This window comes from Diceros bicornis, chromosome 29 (genome assembly GCF_020826845.1).
Source record: "Diceros bicornis minor isolate mBicDic1 chromosome 29, mDicBic1.mat.cur, whole genome shotgun sequence".
Taxonomy (NCBI): Eukaryota; Metazoa; Chordata; class Mammalia; order Perissodactyla; family Rhinocerotidae; genus Diceros; species Diceros bicornis.
In genome coordinates this window covers 30,268,018-30,286,124 of record NC_080768.1, presented here as the reverse complement: position 1 = coordinate 30,286,124, position 18,107 = coordinate 30,268,018, and the positions used below count along the sequence as shown (strand labels likewise).

General features: G+C 40.0%; 1 protein-coding gene across 7 annotated transcripts in view; it reads right to left on the bottom strand.

The window, feature by feature from the left end:
- Positions 1 to 5,557: 5,557 nt before the first annotated feature.
- Positions 5,558 to 18,107, bottom strand: part of NRG1 (neuregulin 1) — a 215,189-nt gene continuing 202,639 nt past the window's right edge. For 5 of the 7 annotated variants that reach the window (XM_058525174.1, XM_058525175.1, XM_058525172.1 and 2 more), the window contains 5 exons: positions 17,902 to 18,004; positions 16,197 to 16,323; positions 13,202 to 13,332; positions 12,198 to 12,404; positions 5,558 to 9,490 (listed from right to left, as the gene is read on the bottom strand). In XM_058525174.1, coding sequence (XP_058381157.1) covers positions 8,839 to 9,490; positions 12,198 to 12,404; positions 13,202 to 13,332; positions 16,197 to 16,323; positions 17,902 to 18,004 — 1,220 coding nt within the window. In that variant the 3' untranslated portion in view covers positions 5,558 to 8,838. Of the gene's footprint in view, positions 9,491 to 9,875; positions 10,018 to 12,197; positions 12,405 to 13,201; positions 13,333 to 16,196; positions 16,324 to 17,901; positions 18,005 to 18,107 lie in introns of all 7 variants that reach the window. The other 2 variants (XM_058525176.1, XM_058525177.1) reach the window with 1 other exon arrangement.

Here is an 18,107-nt window from a genome sequence, read left to right as displayed (position 1 = left end):
GGGTAAGAGTGGGAGACAAGCTAGGAGAGTTTGGCAGAAGCCAGCCTGTGAAGAGAATTCATGTTAGGCCAAGGAGTCAAGCTTCAGGAGGAGCCTTAGAAGGGTTATAACCACGAGAATGGCTTGATAAGGTTTGCAAGTTAGAAAGAACCTTCTAGAATGTGAAAGAAGTTGCTGAAGGAAGCAGATCAGTTAGTAGGCTAATGGGGCCCAGTAGAGATAATGAGGGTATGACCAAGGGTGCAAGCAGTGGGGCTCTGAAGGAGAGGAGAAAGTGTTAAGACCTAGTGACACAATCACCATTGTCACCAATTAAATGTGGAGAAAGAAATCTAGAATATTGCTCAGATTCTGGCTTGCTCAGTGGGTGACATGTGACTCAACCTGGTGAGGGGATATTTTCCCTTACTTGCTCCTTTGCTTGATAATTGACATGATTTTGACCCTGAGTGAAACCCTAAATCTCATTAATTCTGCATTGACAGCTTAATAGGAAGGGTCCAAGGTCCTTTCCCTCACACTTGGCTAGAGATCTAACTCCTCAGACAGACAGAGCAGAACTCAAAATGCGTGGTGGAGTTAGCATCTATTTGTATTGTGGAAGAGTTTTTGGTCAAGTAAATAATGGAAAAGATGTAATGCCCTCTGACTCTGCCCTTAAATTTTCTAAAGGGCCTATGACAAATCAAGGAAGACTTCCCAGATTAACAAAATTACTTTAAATCCTAAACCCCATAATTTCTGACTAACTTTCTGTTCAAAGTGTGAAATTATATGGGACTATGACTTCAGATCTTCTGAAATCAGAGGTATCAGTGCAGGAATGAGAAGGGCTCTAAACTAAGGAGTTACTAAAGGAGGTGTTTATTTTGCAAGAGAAAAAAAGTTATTCTGAAGGGAGCATGGGATCTTTGTGGGGAGATTCTTCTATGAGGGCAGAATGATCTCATAACTGGAAGGAACCTGGTTACCGGGAATTAAGCTTGGAACAAGTGGCTCTCACACCCGTCATTTTCTCTCTTCCTATTCTTCACGGTGGAGAGAGTCTAGGATTCAAGAGAAAATTGTCTGTTTAGTTACGTTATTAACTGCTAAAGTACACACCAATGAAGATCCTTCCCCTGAAGAGGATGAAAAGTTCACTTTAGGCTCAACTATGAGAAGCCGGAAAAGCTCTAGAAAACTACCTCAGCCTGAAGTCCCCAAACCCTGGGCAGCTCTCAAAGCATTTCACTTCAAGAGAAGAGCTCAAGGTCAGGCAAGGATTCACCTAAGGAAAGTCACAGAATAGAAGACAAGTGTTTGCTTAACTCATGATGATAACTAATAATTAACAGGATTCAGAGTTATTATCTAGATTACTTCTTTAAAAAATTAAGAAAATTTTCTTATGTATTATTTTTATAGGGAGCTAGAGTTAGGATTATTTTCAATAAAATACATTTCTGTTTAAATGAAGGATAATGTACAATTATATTAGACTTTCTTGCCATTAACAATATAACTATATTAACCATACCACAAGCCTGGTGGTGGCTGTCATGAGATCAAGTCACCCACCACCCTTGATGTAGGATGAAGTTTTAAAGGATTGAATCCAAAAAGCTTAAATCTATAAATTATTCATTGCTTCATACCCAGGATGAGAAAAAAGAATCCTGTTTTATGCATGGAGTGAAGAGTGTGTAGAGCCTGGAGATTATTGGCTAGGTAATGGGAGTCGGTGGTCAACATCCATCAGCAATATGGTGTCTTAAATTTCGGAGTTAATCTGAGACCTGACTCCTCTAATTTTGTCACTCTGCAGACTTTTGCCTGGATTATAGTTTTTTAAGGAAATGGAATATGTCTGAACATCCTGGGCGCAAACTAACGCAAAGGGGAGAGAAGAGATATCCTATATCCGTTTAGAATCATTTTTTGTTTGTTTTACTAGATGTTTGCAACGATGTTTGAAGCTGGTATCATGAAAACTCTACAGAGACATGTTTCAGCAAATTTCTGTGAAATTGTAATGAAACATTAATGGAATAAGCCATTAAAAATTAGAGAGCTGCTGTGAAATGGGGTGGCTACAGAAGAAGCAAACTTATAAAACACATGAAGAACTTATTTAAGTTACAACTTTAAATGCCATTTAGTGATTAGGCTGGTCAACAGACAGTTGTTATTAAAACGGAATTTTGTTATTGGCATTAGATTGGAGAACTGATGAAATATGGTTGTTTGACTAGTTTGTGCAATGTAGAGAGTGTCCTTGAAATTGAGAAACTTAGATTCCAAAACTTAAGAACCTGGAAGGGAAGGAGCAATTGGAAAGTAGCATTTGAATACTCACTACATGCTAGGCATTTTCTGACTGCCTGATGTGTTCAAATGTAATTCTCACTACATCGCAGCCTTGTAAAGTCACTTGGATTCTTACGTTAAAGATAGGAAATAAAGGAGGAAGTTGTCCAAATTCACCAAGTTGCTAAGTGGTGGGGACAGCGCTCGGACTACAAAGCCACTCCTCTTTTCACTGCAAGATGCTACCTACATATTGAAATTGTGAATTCATTCCCGTGGCTACACTTTGTTTCCTTAGATAGCTACGTGTGGGGAAAGGTGCATAGACTCACTAAGCGAAGCAAACTGGGTTCTAGAGTAACTCTAAACCAAAGCCAGAGAGGCTCATATTCTTTCCAATAGAAACTCAGTTTTGGTTGTAACTTGTACTGTACATATAATGAAAGGCTTGTTTGTGCTCGTATCAGGGGTGAGGAGGAGTGCAATCAATAGAAATAGAGTTGTGGTCAGAAAACCTGGGTGCAAGTATTATTTTTGCAACTCACTAGATGTGTAGCTCCAGGAAAGACCTTTAACCTCCCTGAGCCTGAATGTTCCTCATCATTTATCATATCAACATCCCACAGGGTTAACAGAATAAAAAAGAGATAAAGGATGTTTTAAGCCATAAAATATTATTAAATGTGATTTATATTTAATAGTTCAGTTCTCTGCATATGAGCAAACCTATGCATAAAGCTATTTTAGATGTTTACATCTACAAAGGTAATTCTCCAGTCTCTTTGGCATGTTGTGGGGTGGGAAGAGATGCCGTTTCCGCCATTAAGTTCTGTCCCAATAAGTCCATTTGAAGGGAGAGGATTAGAAAAAGATCCTGAGTGGAACCCTTACCCCATTCTGTGTCTCCTCTTTAGGAAGTACTGGTCTCAGTCTCCTGGTCTGTTTTTAAAAGGATCAAATAGAGCATGATGGGTTGCCTCCAGGTAATGACATCCTTTTCCTATCTTCTCCTTGATGGGTGATGTTTGGGAGCTCCCTGAAGTTCAAAACCAACAGCTCATCAGAGAGGTTCAACACTGCAGTTCCAGGATGCCAACAGCAGCCCAAAGGTACATGCGGGGTTGGGCCTGACTACTCTGTCCCACAACAGCCTCAAAGGTTAGAAATATTGCAGCTTCCTGTAGCAGCAGGATTGGTCTGTTTTTCATAAACTAAAAGCATTCCTATTTCCTACCAAATTAATCTTTTAGAGTAATACTTTTCATAATTTATGTTATTTCATCCATTTTAGAAAGGGCAAGACACAGATAGAGTGGAAAGTGATTCACATGAGATCACCAAAAATTTCCACTCCTTCCAGCATCCTAAATCTTTAGATTTCAGACCTGCCTCACTTCACCCCAAATCCCTGACATCAAGCCCTTTTGTCATTCCTCATCAGGACAGAGAGCAAAGAAATCAAATGCTGGGGAAGACATGAGGCTGGAAAGACAGATTGTTTGCTCATTTGCAGAGCTGGCCTGGGTTTGACATTCAAGAGCCTACATGGATGAAGTGAATAGACAACTGTAATATTTATCCAGATATTTGATTTGGCTATAGGTGAATCTTCATTCTCTCCATACTGCCTTCCACCACACATGAATCTGCCTCAAATATCAATATATCTTAGGTACCTGATTTTAACCTAAATTACTAAGATAGCTGCTTGCCATTTTCAATTTGGCAGATGGACAAAGCCTCAACTTAAACTTGAAGACAGAGGGATGTATCTCAGTCTTTAATTTTGACATATTCTGTGCATTCCTTGATTTGCTGAATGGCTGGTTGGCTAGATAGGAAAAGTGAAAGAACGTGGTGGCTTCAGGATAGTGTGTTAGGAATTTGTGTGTGTAACAAAGTTGACACCAATACAAGGATTCTGAAGAGTACTGAAAAGTCAGTAATATAAATAGTTAAAACTAGCACACTCAAAGGCCACTATTTGAATCTCCTAGACATCCAGACTGTCTTAGACATGACACTAAGGGAGCCATTACTAGGTCATAGGAATCATGTACATATATGGAGGTGGACTTTGATAAGAAGCCTCAGGGTACCCTCAACTCCAAAGAAGGCCACTGTGAATCCCAAAGGATTGCTGACCCCTACTCCATATGCTTCAGAAGCCCTTATCCTATCTGGAATAACGAGTAAAATGCTTGAAATATATAAAAAGTACCACCCATACAAATATCTATTTGTTAAAATATGGCTTTTGTTGAGGCTAATTTCAATAAGAAAAGTAACATCCTCATTTCTATGACTAAGTCTTAGAATGTGGAAAATTTCTCATGCATAGGCCCTTCCCTGAGCAGTAAGATGGGCATTTAGTCTGATTTATTGATAGAATGAGGGGAAAGAACCCATGAGCTTTATCTTTTCTTAAAATTGTGAACTGATAAATTATGAGCCTGATGGAAAATAAATTTACTGAAGCTATAGGAAAGCTTAGCGTGGCCAGGTTCTGATGGGCTGCCTTGTAGGCCATGGTGGCCATTAGACTGAATCATGATAACAGGTCTTCCTTTCATGACTGCATGGGATTGCCACATTGACATTTCCATTAGTCTGAAGAGGTTCCTTGCTGTCCCTACAGAACATGTTAAGAACCAGGATCCAGGCAATCATGCCTTAAAATGTCCTCTCTGATATGTTATTATGTATGGGGTTTGGGGGAGAAAACATCATATGGCTTGGTTGTGGTCCCTTCAACAAGAAACACAGTGGTAAGCAGACTCAATAGGCAGAAGATGATTCAAGAGTAGGCAGTGTGGCAAAAGCAACAGACAGACAAGGTGATCATAGGGTCCATTGAACACATTCTGAAATTAGCACAGCTGTCACAGTAAGATGAAAGGTGCTGGTCTAACAGACTGAAACAGTAGTCTGCTGAGCAACACTCCCAGGTCTCCACAGAGTAGCGTTTTTATTGCAGTATGTCTTTCATGGAAAATGAACAAAACTTTAAATAAATCACAATTACTTATTGCTTAGTATTTTGGATAATAAATTCTTTAGTTTATCAGTACCTCACGGCCTTCAAATGTGCATTCTTCAAATAGTTTCAATTACATATACATTCTTTCTCCTGAACAATAAATTATTCTTTAAAAAAAAAAGAAAAAGGAAAAGATACATAATTTTAAAGCAAAGAAAAACAAAAAAACATATATTTTTGACATTTACCTTAAACTTATATGAAAACAACTCTATGTTAGATGCTTAAATATAAATAATAAAGGACATTATGTTATTTACAATGTTACACAGTAAGTTGAGAGGGTAAAAAACTGACATTAACTCATAAAGACAGTAAATGATTTAGGAAAACATCCAAGTAATGTACAATGTGTATTTACAAAAGAATATATAATAGAACTTGTGATATGTGGCCATTTCTTTTTGTCTGCATTTCTCTGCAGTGTTTCATGGATCTTTGCAGATAGAAATCTCTGTGGCTGGTGGAAGACAGCCAGCACTAAAAGGTAAAACCTGGCCTTCCTTATTTTCACCTATGAGAGCCATGTCCCTTTCAACTCCAGGCCAAAAAAAGGAATATTTACTGAGCAAGTTACCCTGGATAAACCTCACCTATATCAAGACAGTCATACTTAAACAGGGAAGATATGGTATGTTGGTGTTCGGGATACATTCACATATACCCAGGCAGAGTGTTATTTTGCAGAAAGCATGAGGCTGTCCAATCACTCTTGAAAAAAAAGACATGCCAGGCAACAAGGGAGAGTAGGACAGAAAAGGAATCTTGAGTGAGAAAAAGGAGTTTTGCATATACTATGCCCCACTACATACCTCTCAGTGGGGTATGATCTCAGACCCAGGAAACAAAGTTGCTGACAAACTTCTGGGCAATTTTTACTACCTGAAAACTTATGAAAATTTTCCATATGCTGGGAACATAGGTTCCTACTCCTTCTTAGAATTGCCTCTGCACTGCCTGAGTTTATAAACAGGGATGGTTGAGAGCGATGTGGCAATTAGACATCACAGAGGTGTCCCTGTGGACACAAATCTGGTGGCCACAGCAGGTGGCCCTGAGGAGTCAGCTGGCCTTTGTTATCAGGGGAATCTCTTGTTCTATGGATGGAAAGGCCGTCCCAACTAATATGACACCTCTGTGAGTGACCAGAAGCAAGTTGGAAATAAAATTTCCTCTTGCCTTAATTTGCACATATTTTTGCAACCTGAAAATTGACATCAATTTTCATACTGAGGAAAATGTTCATTGTTCTCAACAGAAGGTTTTATTTATTCCTGCAATTCTCCAGAATGGGACATTTGAATGGTCCAATGCCTGAAGAATTTGAAACAGAATTTTAGACTTGTAATTAATGGTAGGAATTTCTTTACTGAAATACTCTAAGAATGAGTCAAGGCCTTCAAAGGCAATATTAGAATAACTTAGAGAATCTCTTTGGGTTGACTGTCTTCTTCCCCCTGCCGTGAGCTTACTCATTTCTACAGAACTGGGAAATCAGTGCAGCTCGTGCAGCCTGACAGGGGCTCCTTTGCGTAGGTTAACAAGCAAATGAGGACCCTGCCGAGCACAGAGACAGTGGTATCTGAACATGAAGGACAGCTTGGGATACCAAACACTAAGAGTAACTTCAAGGACCTGCAGACAGGCATCTCTGTGGATTGTAGAAACGTCAGACACGACTCATGCCCAGCCTGCATTTTTCATCTAAGACCTACTATCATGTCACTTCTTCCCTTTAATTTTAACATAGAGATTTGGTGAAGAAATAGATTCAGTTCACCAGCAAACAAGAAGTAGTTACTCTCACTGACCTCATGCCTGGTATTTTAAACCCCCTGCTGATCTGTTTCGAATTTTGTCCCGTGGCTCCTAGGAGGCCACTTGGAACCTAAGTAAAACTCCAGACTGATTTGACAGATATCAGGCAGGGCATGAAATGGGTCCTGCATTTTTTTAAAAAATTCTCTTATTTTCCTGAATTAGCAGCTATTTCAAATGTTAATACCTATAGGCCTTCCTTGGATTTACAATCACAAGAGAACATGCAAAGCTTAGACCCATCTTAGTCCTGTTTTGTGGCAATAAAGCAAAAAGTAAGAAAGGGGAAAAATGGGTGATGCAGGCTGCAGATTGAGAGGTCGGGACACAGGTGGGGGTCATTTCTGCAAGTAAAGGTGCAATCTTTCCAACACTATTGACATTTCCTGGTGAATCCTCACTCGTGGAAAGTTCTTACTAATCACAAATCACATACACATTGGCCATTCCTGACAAAAATCTTCATGCACAGTTATGACCTAATCAAGGCAACATGAAAAAACAAGAGAAAAATAATGAGGAGAAAAGAGTGGTCAACAAAACTGTTTAAAATTGCAACCAAGTCACACAGCCATTCCCCACTAGTATCTTCTATCCATTCAGTACTTCTAGACACTCAACGATGGAAATATTTCCGTAAGATGACAAATTATCACTATGGACAGCAGATACATTTCACTCTAGAATTATTTCAGACAAATGGCAGAGTATGCTGTTTAAGCAGGGGTTTTTGTGCCATCACACGTCTGTTCTTGAGCCAAGAAGACACAACCAATCACGAGCTCCAAAACCAGTGAAAAACACAAGCCAGGAATGATTGCACCTTTTTTAGCCATGGTTTGATCTTCAACTAGATGACCCGCTGTGTCATTCCCCGAAGAGAAAGTGAAATTGAGTCCTCTTATAAGATGTTGGGTTTACTCCAATAGCAAGCCAAACCCATTTTCTATGCTATCCCCAAACTGTTGCTTTTTGTCAAGAAAAATAAATCAAAATAAAGTAAATGGTAGCTCCTTTTAGTGAGAGCAAGCTGTCTTCTGATTAATAATATAGTTTTTAAAAAATCACGATATTACTTTCTTCCTAATATTTAACGTTACTTAATGCAGTTTCCTGCTGTAATTAATAGTAGCATGCTGTTGGATCTACTATTATCTCAGAGCCCAATGAAGCAAACCTTTGGCTGGCAGAGTAGACACAACTCATTTCATACGCTGAAGGCAAAAGAAAAGTTCATACAAAAGAGAAGAGTATTTGGATGGGTGTGCCATTACAGGATGTACTGACTGGGGGCTACTGGAAGCAAACGAGGGACAGTTGCAAGTCTTGCAAATCATACATCCAGTCAACATCATAGTGCAATGCACAAGAAGCCAGCAAAAACTGAATAGATGGGAGGTTTTGCTAAAATACTGTGGAAAAGCAAACACGGTAATTGTACAAAACTTGCTCTTGACATAACATAACAGAAAGGCACCATTGATATCTTTCTTGTTTTGAAATACTGTAAAAAATTGCTACATATGGCACATAACACATTTTTACATACATATATTTAATTTATAAAAGTTTTTTTTTCCTGTTTTCTATTTGCAGAACTGCTAAAATAAAATAAATTGTTTAATTTAAGGTGGAATACTTTATTATATAAAATAAAGTTTTACAGGTGAATCTATGTGTTTATTTAGGTTTTATACAGCAATAGGGTCTTGGTTAGCGATTACACTAGACAGCCTGGCCTGCAATTCTTCCTGTGCAGAAAAGCGGCCTGCTGGGTTAGTCCTGCTGTCAGCCAGGCGGAAGGCAGGTGCTGCCTCAAGACTGGCTGCCAGGGGGTTCTGTATGCCCAGGAAAGGCGTATCTTCACCTACTCTTTCATCTTCTGTTTCACTCTCTGAGTTACTGCTCTCAGCACTTGTGTTGCTGTCCATTTCCAATCTGTTGGCAATGTGGCCATTGGGCTTGGTTCTTTTGGCCCGCCGGCTGTTGGCGAGTTTCTTAACAGGCTCTTGAGCTGGCTCGTACTCCTGGGTCGTTTCATACTCCTCATCCTCCACTATCCTCAAGGGGCTAGGGGGCAGGCTGTTGCTCTCATGCGCAGGGTTGTGGTGGAAGGAGTTGAATTGCTGAGAGTGGTGGTCATACTTCTCCCGCAGCCTTGGTGGGGTCACGAGAAGCAGAGGTCTCTCTTCTTCCACGAAGGGGCTGACTGCCATGGAGGGCATGGACACCGTCGTGCTGGACACTGGTGGAGACACTTCCGAAGGGGGCGATTTGGGGGAGCTTGGCGTGTGGAAATCTACAGGTGACATACGAGCTGGGGTGGTCATTGCTGACACATACCTGTGTGAGCACAGAATACCCGGCATAAGTGTGGTGGAATAAGAGGCATAGAGCAGGGAGGGTAAGGGGACAGAGTTCACAATATCATATAATCAGAGAACTAAGAATTTCTATTCATTGTATATGTCTCGATTTTTACACTAGAACATTCAGCACCCTTGGAATCTAAAATTATGTAGCCAAGAGTTTCCTTAGAGGAGTACATGCAAAGATCAGCTAAATTGCCTAGCTCATCAAAGCTTTTGGGATTTTCAATCTCATCATGATTTTACATAAAAGCATGTGAGTCAAGATAAGAGGCCACCAGGTCCCGGAAACCTCTCAGTTTATAAAGACCAAGGCTCAGGGATTTGGAAGGGAAAGAAGTATTACTTAAATACTATACCTTCCTAAAGGCCAAGGGGTCTTAGAGAATGAAGCCCAAATGGGGAATGGAAGAAGATCTAAGATGAGTTGCTGATAGCTGGATCTGCATGCATTTGGATCTGTGTGCCTTGTTTCTCCTTAGCTCAGCTATAAGGTTATGTCTTATGAAAAAAAAAGAGCATAGTAACTTAGATTTATTCCTGATAACAGTGAAACACATTTGTGTGCTTTTAATTTTTCCATGAAATACTACTTCTTAACATTCAATTTGCAACTATCCATCCCAGTGACCAAGACATTCAAAGATAAGCTGAGAGAACCTTATGTTGGTTTCGATGTTCAAACTCCGGTTTGCCTCTCTTCCAAAACCCACAGCCGCATCAGTCTTTGGGTTATCTTTTGTGACTGCCCAAGGGTTGGCTGGACCATGTTACCTTATGTCATGTTATATGTCTGATAATGCTCAGGGACTCTCATTGTCAAGACATCAAGTGCATTGTTTTTACCATATCATGCTTTCTTCCCCCAGAACAAGAAGACCTGACTTGGCACTGAGGAAGATGCGGTTTATTCAGAGTCACATTCCTCAGCTTTGATAAAAATGTTACCAATACATAACACTAAAGGACTCTTTTCTTCACGTTGGCATTCACAGAATCTAATTTGACATGACCTGTGATGACACGGGACACCATCATCTGAACTTCAGCTAACAGGAACAGGAAACCTATTAACTTTCCTGCTTTTCAGCCATGATTCAGAGTCATATGGATGTGAGATCTAGCTGTATCTAAAATGGGAAAGTGTCTAGAGATTGAACTATTTGGGGCTCGAGTCTTCAGACTTTGCTTTGGCAATACTTAAATTAAGCTCTCTGAGAAATGCTAATCCAAATTCAACCAACACATAAAAGGGATTCATGTTTTCTCTCCATGATCTCTAGGTTCAGGTATATTTTTCAGTCCTAGATGATATCTGGGGTGTGCAAGGAAGCCTACCACAGCAGGGAAACGTCAACCTTTAAAGATAAACATCACATGTAGTGATGAAGAAAGAATTTATCCCTAATTTCTTTTCAAGGTTTCAAAAAAGATTGAATTAGGACAGATAGACTTCCTTAATACACAAAGATATAATTATATGAATTTAAGACTAATGTTTTAAACCAGTTTTGGACCATGTCTACTTTTTCATAGATGAGTTACAGAGCAACTCCTAATTCCATAAAGCTCTGAAATGCCATTTTGGCGTAAGGGCCCTTGAAGAAGTGGGCAGCAGGCTCTATATGTCCTGCAAGGCCAGAACTAGTCATCCTTTGTTGTAACTACTTCCCAGTCCGTGAGTGGAAAGAGTCTATCAAAATGGCCTCCAACCATGTAACTACCAAATAAGTAGGGATTTGACATTATGTAAACCTTTTAGCAAGTGGTCAAAGATTAGACTGAGATGACAATAAAGTAAACAAACAAACAAACAAAACCCCACTGGATTTGAAAACAAACAGCTAACCGATGGGCTAGAAATGCTGGTTGGTAGAACTCTCCCAGTTTAGGTGAAAATGGATAAAGAGAATCTATGTATTCAATAGTCCTATTAAGTATCTCTTTTAGTTTACTTTCTTCTGTTCTTTATTTTACCTTTTCTATAACTCCCCCAACCCAACCCAATATATCTAGAATAAAGCCAAACATTCTGGAATAAAGGGCCATATCAAAGCCAATATTTGCTTTGAAAACCAGCTGTGAAGACTGCCAGATGCAGCACACAAAAGATTTATTTATTCATCCCTTCTTGGAAATTCATCAAAGGCATACTATATGGTGGAACACATGCAGGTGTTTCCCATGGCAGCCAGCAATGACATAGCCTTTGACTTAATTTAACTGAGGCTGGAAGGTAAGAAAGAGTTAGCACTGGAGAACACGAGGCCAGCTCGATCAGAATTCGGATAACTGGCAAATTGGAATTATAGAAGCATCCTTATCAATCATTGATCCCATCTCTCTAAAGTTATAACTGAGAAAACTGAGACCCTGAGTGGGTCTGAGCCTAAGGTCAGAGCTGGGAACTCCAAGTTTGCTGCGCCTTCCACATCAAGTCATTACAGCTCTTTAAGAGTTTGTTGCCTGTCAGCCACTGGGACGACATGAGAATCTCAGAAGAAATGAGTTCAGTCAAACAAAAACATGACTTCATCAACTAGAAGCACTCCTAGAACACGGAACTGCTGCCCCTTATTCTCATTAGAGTAGACTTCCTTAGGTGAGGCCGCAGGTGCTCATGGGGATTCTCTTACTGGGGTTCTTTCTCCTCTGCAGTAGCTTTGCCCCCTCCGTTTTACCTTTCACTATGAGGAGAGTCTCGGTAGGAGTCAGGGGTTTCTCTGGCATGCCTGAGGAAGCTGTTACATTCACGAGGGCCTCCCATGCCATTAAGACGTCCTCTTGGGCCCCCCGTTGGGCTGCTGTGCCTACTGTTTTCTACTGATGACATCATGATTACAGAGTGGCTTTCCGAAATGATGCTTTCAGTGTGTCCATTGCTCCAGCTAGAGGGGAAATGCAACAGGCAAAGAGGTTTTAAAAAAAATATTATATGCAAAAATGGAAATGAAAGCAAGTGATCTGACAAATATTTCAAATGATTGGTCCATCAGTAGATCCCTACATTACTTGTCTTAGAATAGAATTGTTATAAAGATACTTGCTTGAGAAAGGATCTTGAATTAGATAGGTTTTGTTTATTCATTCGTCCACCCACTCAACACATATTTACTTATCAAATGCCACTGTGTACAAAATATTCTTAGAGTCTGTAGGATCTTGAGTGGCTTGGGTTAAGGAGACACTTTGTCCTATGAGCTTCATATGGAAGTCTAGTGTTGTCCTTGGTAGCATGCTCTCAAATATAGGTCACCAGGGCATTTAAGAATTTAGGGTCCAGCTGTCTAATCAATTTTCATGTGCATTTCTCAGGCAATCCAATCATCGGAAGAAGTCAACTTCTAAGTATTATATAGCATCTAAGACAGAGATCCCCAGTGTAGCAATTCAGTGAGTGGTTGAGAATGAGTCAAGACAATCTCTAAAATGGGGAACAACAATACTGTGAGGTAGGTATTATTTTCCCTTTTTTGGTAATGGAAAAATTGAGGCTCAAATTTAAATAGCAAAGAAGTGGCAGAGCCAGCTATTGTCCAAAGTCTGTTTTTGTCCCAAACCATACATTTTACTATACCTCACTGCCTCATAAGTGTCTCGTCTTCCTTTCTGAGGCAGTGAGATAAAAGGCCATGTGTAAAATCCATTCTTGGAGAAGCGTCATGCAATATTTTTATTCCCATACCTGTGACTAGGAGTCTGGGTGACAGTAGTGGAATGATGAGCTGTTGAGGTATAGTGACTGGTGGAAAAAGATGTCTCCACTTCTCTCTCAACAATATGCTCACTAGAGATGACATTTTTAGATACGTATTGCTGGATAAACAAAGAGATACAACTTGAAGATTCATGTAAATCAAAATACTAACACTGTCACACACAAAAAATCTATTCTAGTACACATGCTTCATAATAAATTCTATTTTTCCAATGGCCAGATGGCAAATCCTATCCTGGCTACCGTGGCCTTTCGATTCAATGAATGGAGTTAATGAATTACTCTTCAGTTGTTCACACAATGTAGGTCCTACAATCACAACTACATATTATCAGAAACAGACATAGTTCTCAGATTTTGTTTCTAATTGATAACTTGACTAGAATTCAATACAAATATCTGCCCAATATTCATTTTTGTCATGGTTGTTGCAAGAAAACTAACAGATATTTGAGTGAAACAAAAGCATGGAGATGTTTTGTTTTATTTCAAATTTCAAGTGAGTAGAAGATTTTTTTCTTTCTTTTTTTTTTGGTGAAGAAGATTAGCCCTGAGCTAACGTCTGTTGCCAATCCTCCTCTTTTTGCTGAGGAAGATTGGCCCTGGGCTAACATCTGTGCCCATCTTCCTCTACTTTATATGTGGGACACCACCACAGCGTGGCTTGGTAAGCGGTGCGTAGGTCCAATGCCCGGGATCCAAACGTGCGAACCCCGGGCTGCCAAAGTGGAGCGTGCAAACTTAACCACTACACCACCAGGCTGGCGGGCCCCAAAGATTTTTTTTAAATCTCTATATTTTGGATATACCTTTTTCTTTCAATTTCCCAGTGCCCATGTTGCCCTAATGATATCACTGAAATTTTTAACTTGTTATCAGTGGTAAGACTAACAAGACTACTGAGAGATTTGAAGGATTTAGAGCAGTTGTCAAGGTCACACATCTTGCAAAGCACATAATATATAGAAGTCCTATATACAGTGCAAGTAGATTCTACTTTATTTTCATCACCAAAATCATAGTAGCTCTTACTGCCTTCTATCAGTGAAAGAGCCACATTTTGAAATTGTGTTTTAAATGCTGTTAGTATTTACACCAAATTGAGTTCTGTAACAGGAAAAGATATGGAAAGAAATACTCTTAAATGAAACAGGATACTTTATAATCTGATGGGCTGTGGGCTCCAAAAGAACCTGATATATTCACGGAAACCCCAAAAATATACAACTTGAATTATGCTTGAAAGTCTAGCTGGTTCTCTTAGTGGAAAGGCTATTCCATGAGGATCTTTCTGGGACGTACAGTTAGCTTGCTTTAAGGAAAAGATGGTGATGTCATACATAATGGGCTATTTATAGTCTGTGTACCATTTCACTCTTGCTCCTTGGAAGGCAATGTAAGCTCAGTGAATCTAATGAAAATAATATTTAACAATTATTGAACACTCACTAAATGCCACTGGGCCAAGTGTTTTACATAGATTATTTTATTTAATGCTCACAAGAACTTTTTGAAGTAGGTATTATTTTGAGGCCTGTTTTCATAATAAATAAATAGGGTTTAGAAGAGTTAAAGGCTAAAGTCACACAGCGTGAGCCATAAGTGGAATCCAGGCAGTCATTCTGCCTCCTCTGTATTACAACACACATAGCGACAGTTATAGGTGTGTCTGTAGTGAACGCATTTATCAACTGTACAGAACATTCTCATGAACACTGCAGAGCGAGGAAGGCAGCAAAGTATGTTAAGATATTAGCACCTGACTCTAACAGTCTCCTGAAGGTCTTTGCTATAAGACTCTCTGGTGGTTCAGTAACTGCCAGCTCTGAACTTGGATCTATGATATATTTGCTCCACACAAAATATACCTTTTTCTATAGGATAGAAAATGGTACTACAATATAATCTTCAAGCTTTGCTTATAAAAAGCCAAACATCAGAGGGAAATGAAGACAACAAGAATTATGGCGGGAGAGGAAGAGCAAGACTTCAAAACCCAGGAAAGCTGAGTCCAGCTCTGGCCCTTATCTATAAAAAAGGAAGGTTTGGGGGGCCGGCCCAGTGGCATAGTGGTCAAGTTCATGTGCTCCACTTTGGTGGCCCGGGGCTCACAGGTTTGAATCCCAGGCACAGACTGATGCACTGCTCATCAAGCCATGCCGTGGCTGCATCCCAATACAAAGTAGAGGAAGATTGGCAACAGATGTTAGCTCAGGGCCAGTATTCCTCACCAAAAAAAAAAAAAGGGAGGTTTGGAAGATGATATCTAAAGACTCTCCAGAATCTAATATTCTGTGACCTAGTTATATTTAAAAGCCAAGTGCTCAGTAAATTTGAAACAAAATACTTGAATGATTAAGGATCTATTTCGCCTGGAGGGTTTGGCATCATGTAGAAAGAGTCAGGGAATAAGAAAGCATCATGTTTTTCTAGTTTTGCTACTGAGAGGCAAGTTTGATAAGACACTTGACCTTTACATTCCCTAATTTCTTCCTTTGTAAATCAGTAGATCATTAGGCACTGTGGAATGCCTCTAATAAAAATCGCTCTAAAGCCCTTAGCTCAATTACCAGTACTAATCAGTTATAGACTGGAGGAGCCTTCATTGCCAAATTATAAAAAATAAAACATTTCCGTCTGATTCTTGTATCATTAATTTTATTATTTTTCTTTGTGTTTTTCTTTTCTTTCTTCCAGTTCTGACCTCCCTGCAGAACGAATCCAACATTACTGTTCCAACCCCTTAATGAACACTTCATAAGAGGAAATGTGCTAGTTTTACGGTAACCAAATCCACTTTGAAAAATGTTCCCATTATTTTCTCCTGGCACACCCTTGGAGTCCTGGAAGCCATGGTGATTAATGGCAGCAGCTAAGAGCCTAAGAGCTTTAGGAAATAAACTTCAAGGTGCCTGAACAGAGGAGAGATGCTCAGCGTTTCCACTGGCCAGAGTCAACATACATTCACCAGCTGGACGTTCTCGGGGGGTGGATTAGGGTGGTGAGGCCCATTGGCTATGTTCACCATGTTGTTCCGTTCAGACCGAAGACTCTGCCTAAGCCGGTCATGAAGCTTTTTCCGCTGTTTCCTGAACATGAGAAAGGAAGCATTTATTTTTCTACTATTTACATTTCTTAGCACAGTCAATTGTTTATTCTACAAACATGTAACTCAGGCAGTGGATCAGTGGTGAGGGAGGGGCGGGGAGGTGTGCCACTCCGTCTCAGAATCTGCCTATGGGCAGCAGTGGAATCACACATTCTTAGCAAATAGATTTAAGAAGCTGGATGGGATTCCTACAGAAATCTAAGTGGACTGCTGAGAAAGAAGAAAAAAAGAGAAGAGGAGATGAGTCATCTTCTTATTTGGCTATTGGCCTGATGTTTGGCTAAAACTCCAACTTTCCTAATCAATCCATCTTTGCCTAAGTCTTACAGATGGTCATTTGTCTTAGGTAACAATTTGTGCTGTGCAATTGAGAAGGCTCATTTTGTTTACAGCTTGTCTGAGTGTCTCTTAAGAAAATGCAGTTAGTTTTGAATCTGTACATCATATGTAGTGTATGTGCATGTACAGTACCGTGTGTGAGTGAAGATATGTACATATTTTGCCAGTAGATTTTGGCACAATTGTAACATGATCCTACTCTACTAACACCGTTTTGTATAACTAGGTAATGAATATTGAAATACTGAGATTGAATCTAATAAGACTCATAATGTGGATTCCATGAAGGCTTATCTCTATTGCTTACTCAAATCTGGCCACACACTCAATGCTGGGGTATTAAGAAAACACCATCCATGCCCTTGACTTTATGGTATAAAAGCGTATTGTCTTTGCTTCTCAATGCAACATTCAGATCATAATAATATTCCCATGGCTAGTTTTGGCAAGAGAGTTCATGTGATAAAATAACAAAACAAAACAAACTTAAATAACGTTATTTCAGACTTGAAGTGGAAGTTCTATGTAAGAGAGAAAAGTGAAGGGAATTCATGTCATACAGTAATCATATTTGTTAATATGGACCTAGCTTAAAGGACCAAGCATAGTGAAAGCAAATCTGTTTTAATGTTTTCTCTTTTATTCTTTCAAAGCAAGTTGTGTTTGATTTTTCCTCCCATGAGATTCCTTTTGTACATCTCACACTTTGAGAGCATCTGAACTGCTAACCTAATTAGACAGCATTGAAAAATAATCACTATAACGTTTAGAAAACTGCATTGCCAACACCACAAAGAGTTTCCTTTCTCTCTTAAGTCTGAGTACAACTGGACGTGTCCCCAGCAGCGACATGACAAGCACACTTTTTGGCACCCACCCCCCCTCCTCTCAGGATGTGGTGCTCATACCCACAACCACACACGCATGAGTGTGTCCCCATACAAGCCTGTCCCTCCAACCCTTTCTTCAGTCACCGGGCTGTGATCACTTATCAGAAGTCGTCTAACGCTTCACACAAATAGGCAAAGCTTTCTAATGTATGTGACTAGGGAAGGTCCTCAAAATGGATTATTCGGAAGAGAAAATAAGGAGAAAAGTCCCCCTGGGGCCCCCCACCCTTTTTTTCCAGACTAGGCTGTGGAGCCTGGTTTCTGCAAAGCCCTTGGCAGCTAAGCTGTCTGCGCGCTAAGGAGAGCAGGCGTGGAGGAGGAAGGTTTACTTGGTTTTGCAGTAGGCCACCACACACATGATGCCAACCACAAGCAGGGCGATGCAGATGCCGGTGATGGTCAGCACTCTCTTCTGGTAGAGCTCTTCCGCTTCTGGAAAGGGATGAGAGCAGGTGTCACCAAAGGTCCCTCACCCTTGCCAGGACTTACAACTGAACAGTTGGCATGCTGCATGGCATTGTCCATGTTCACAAGA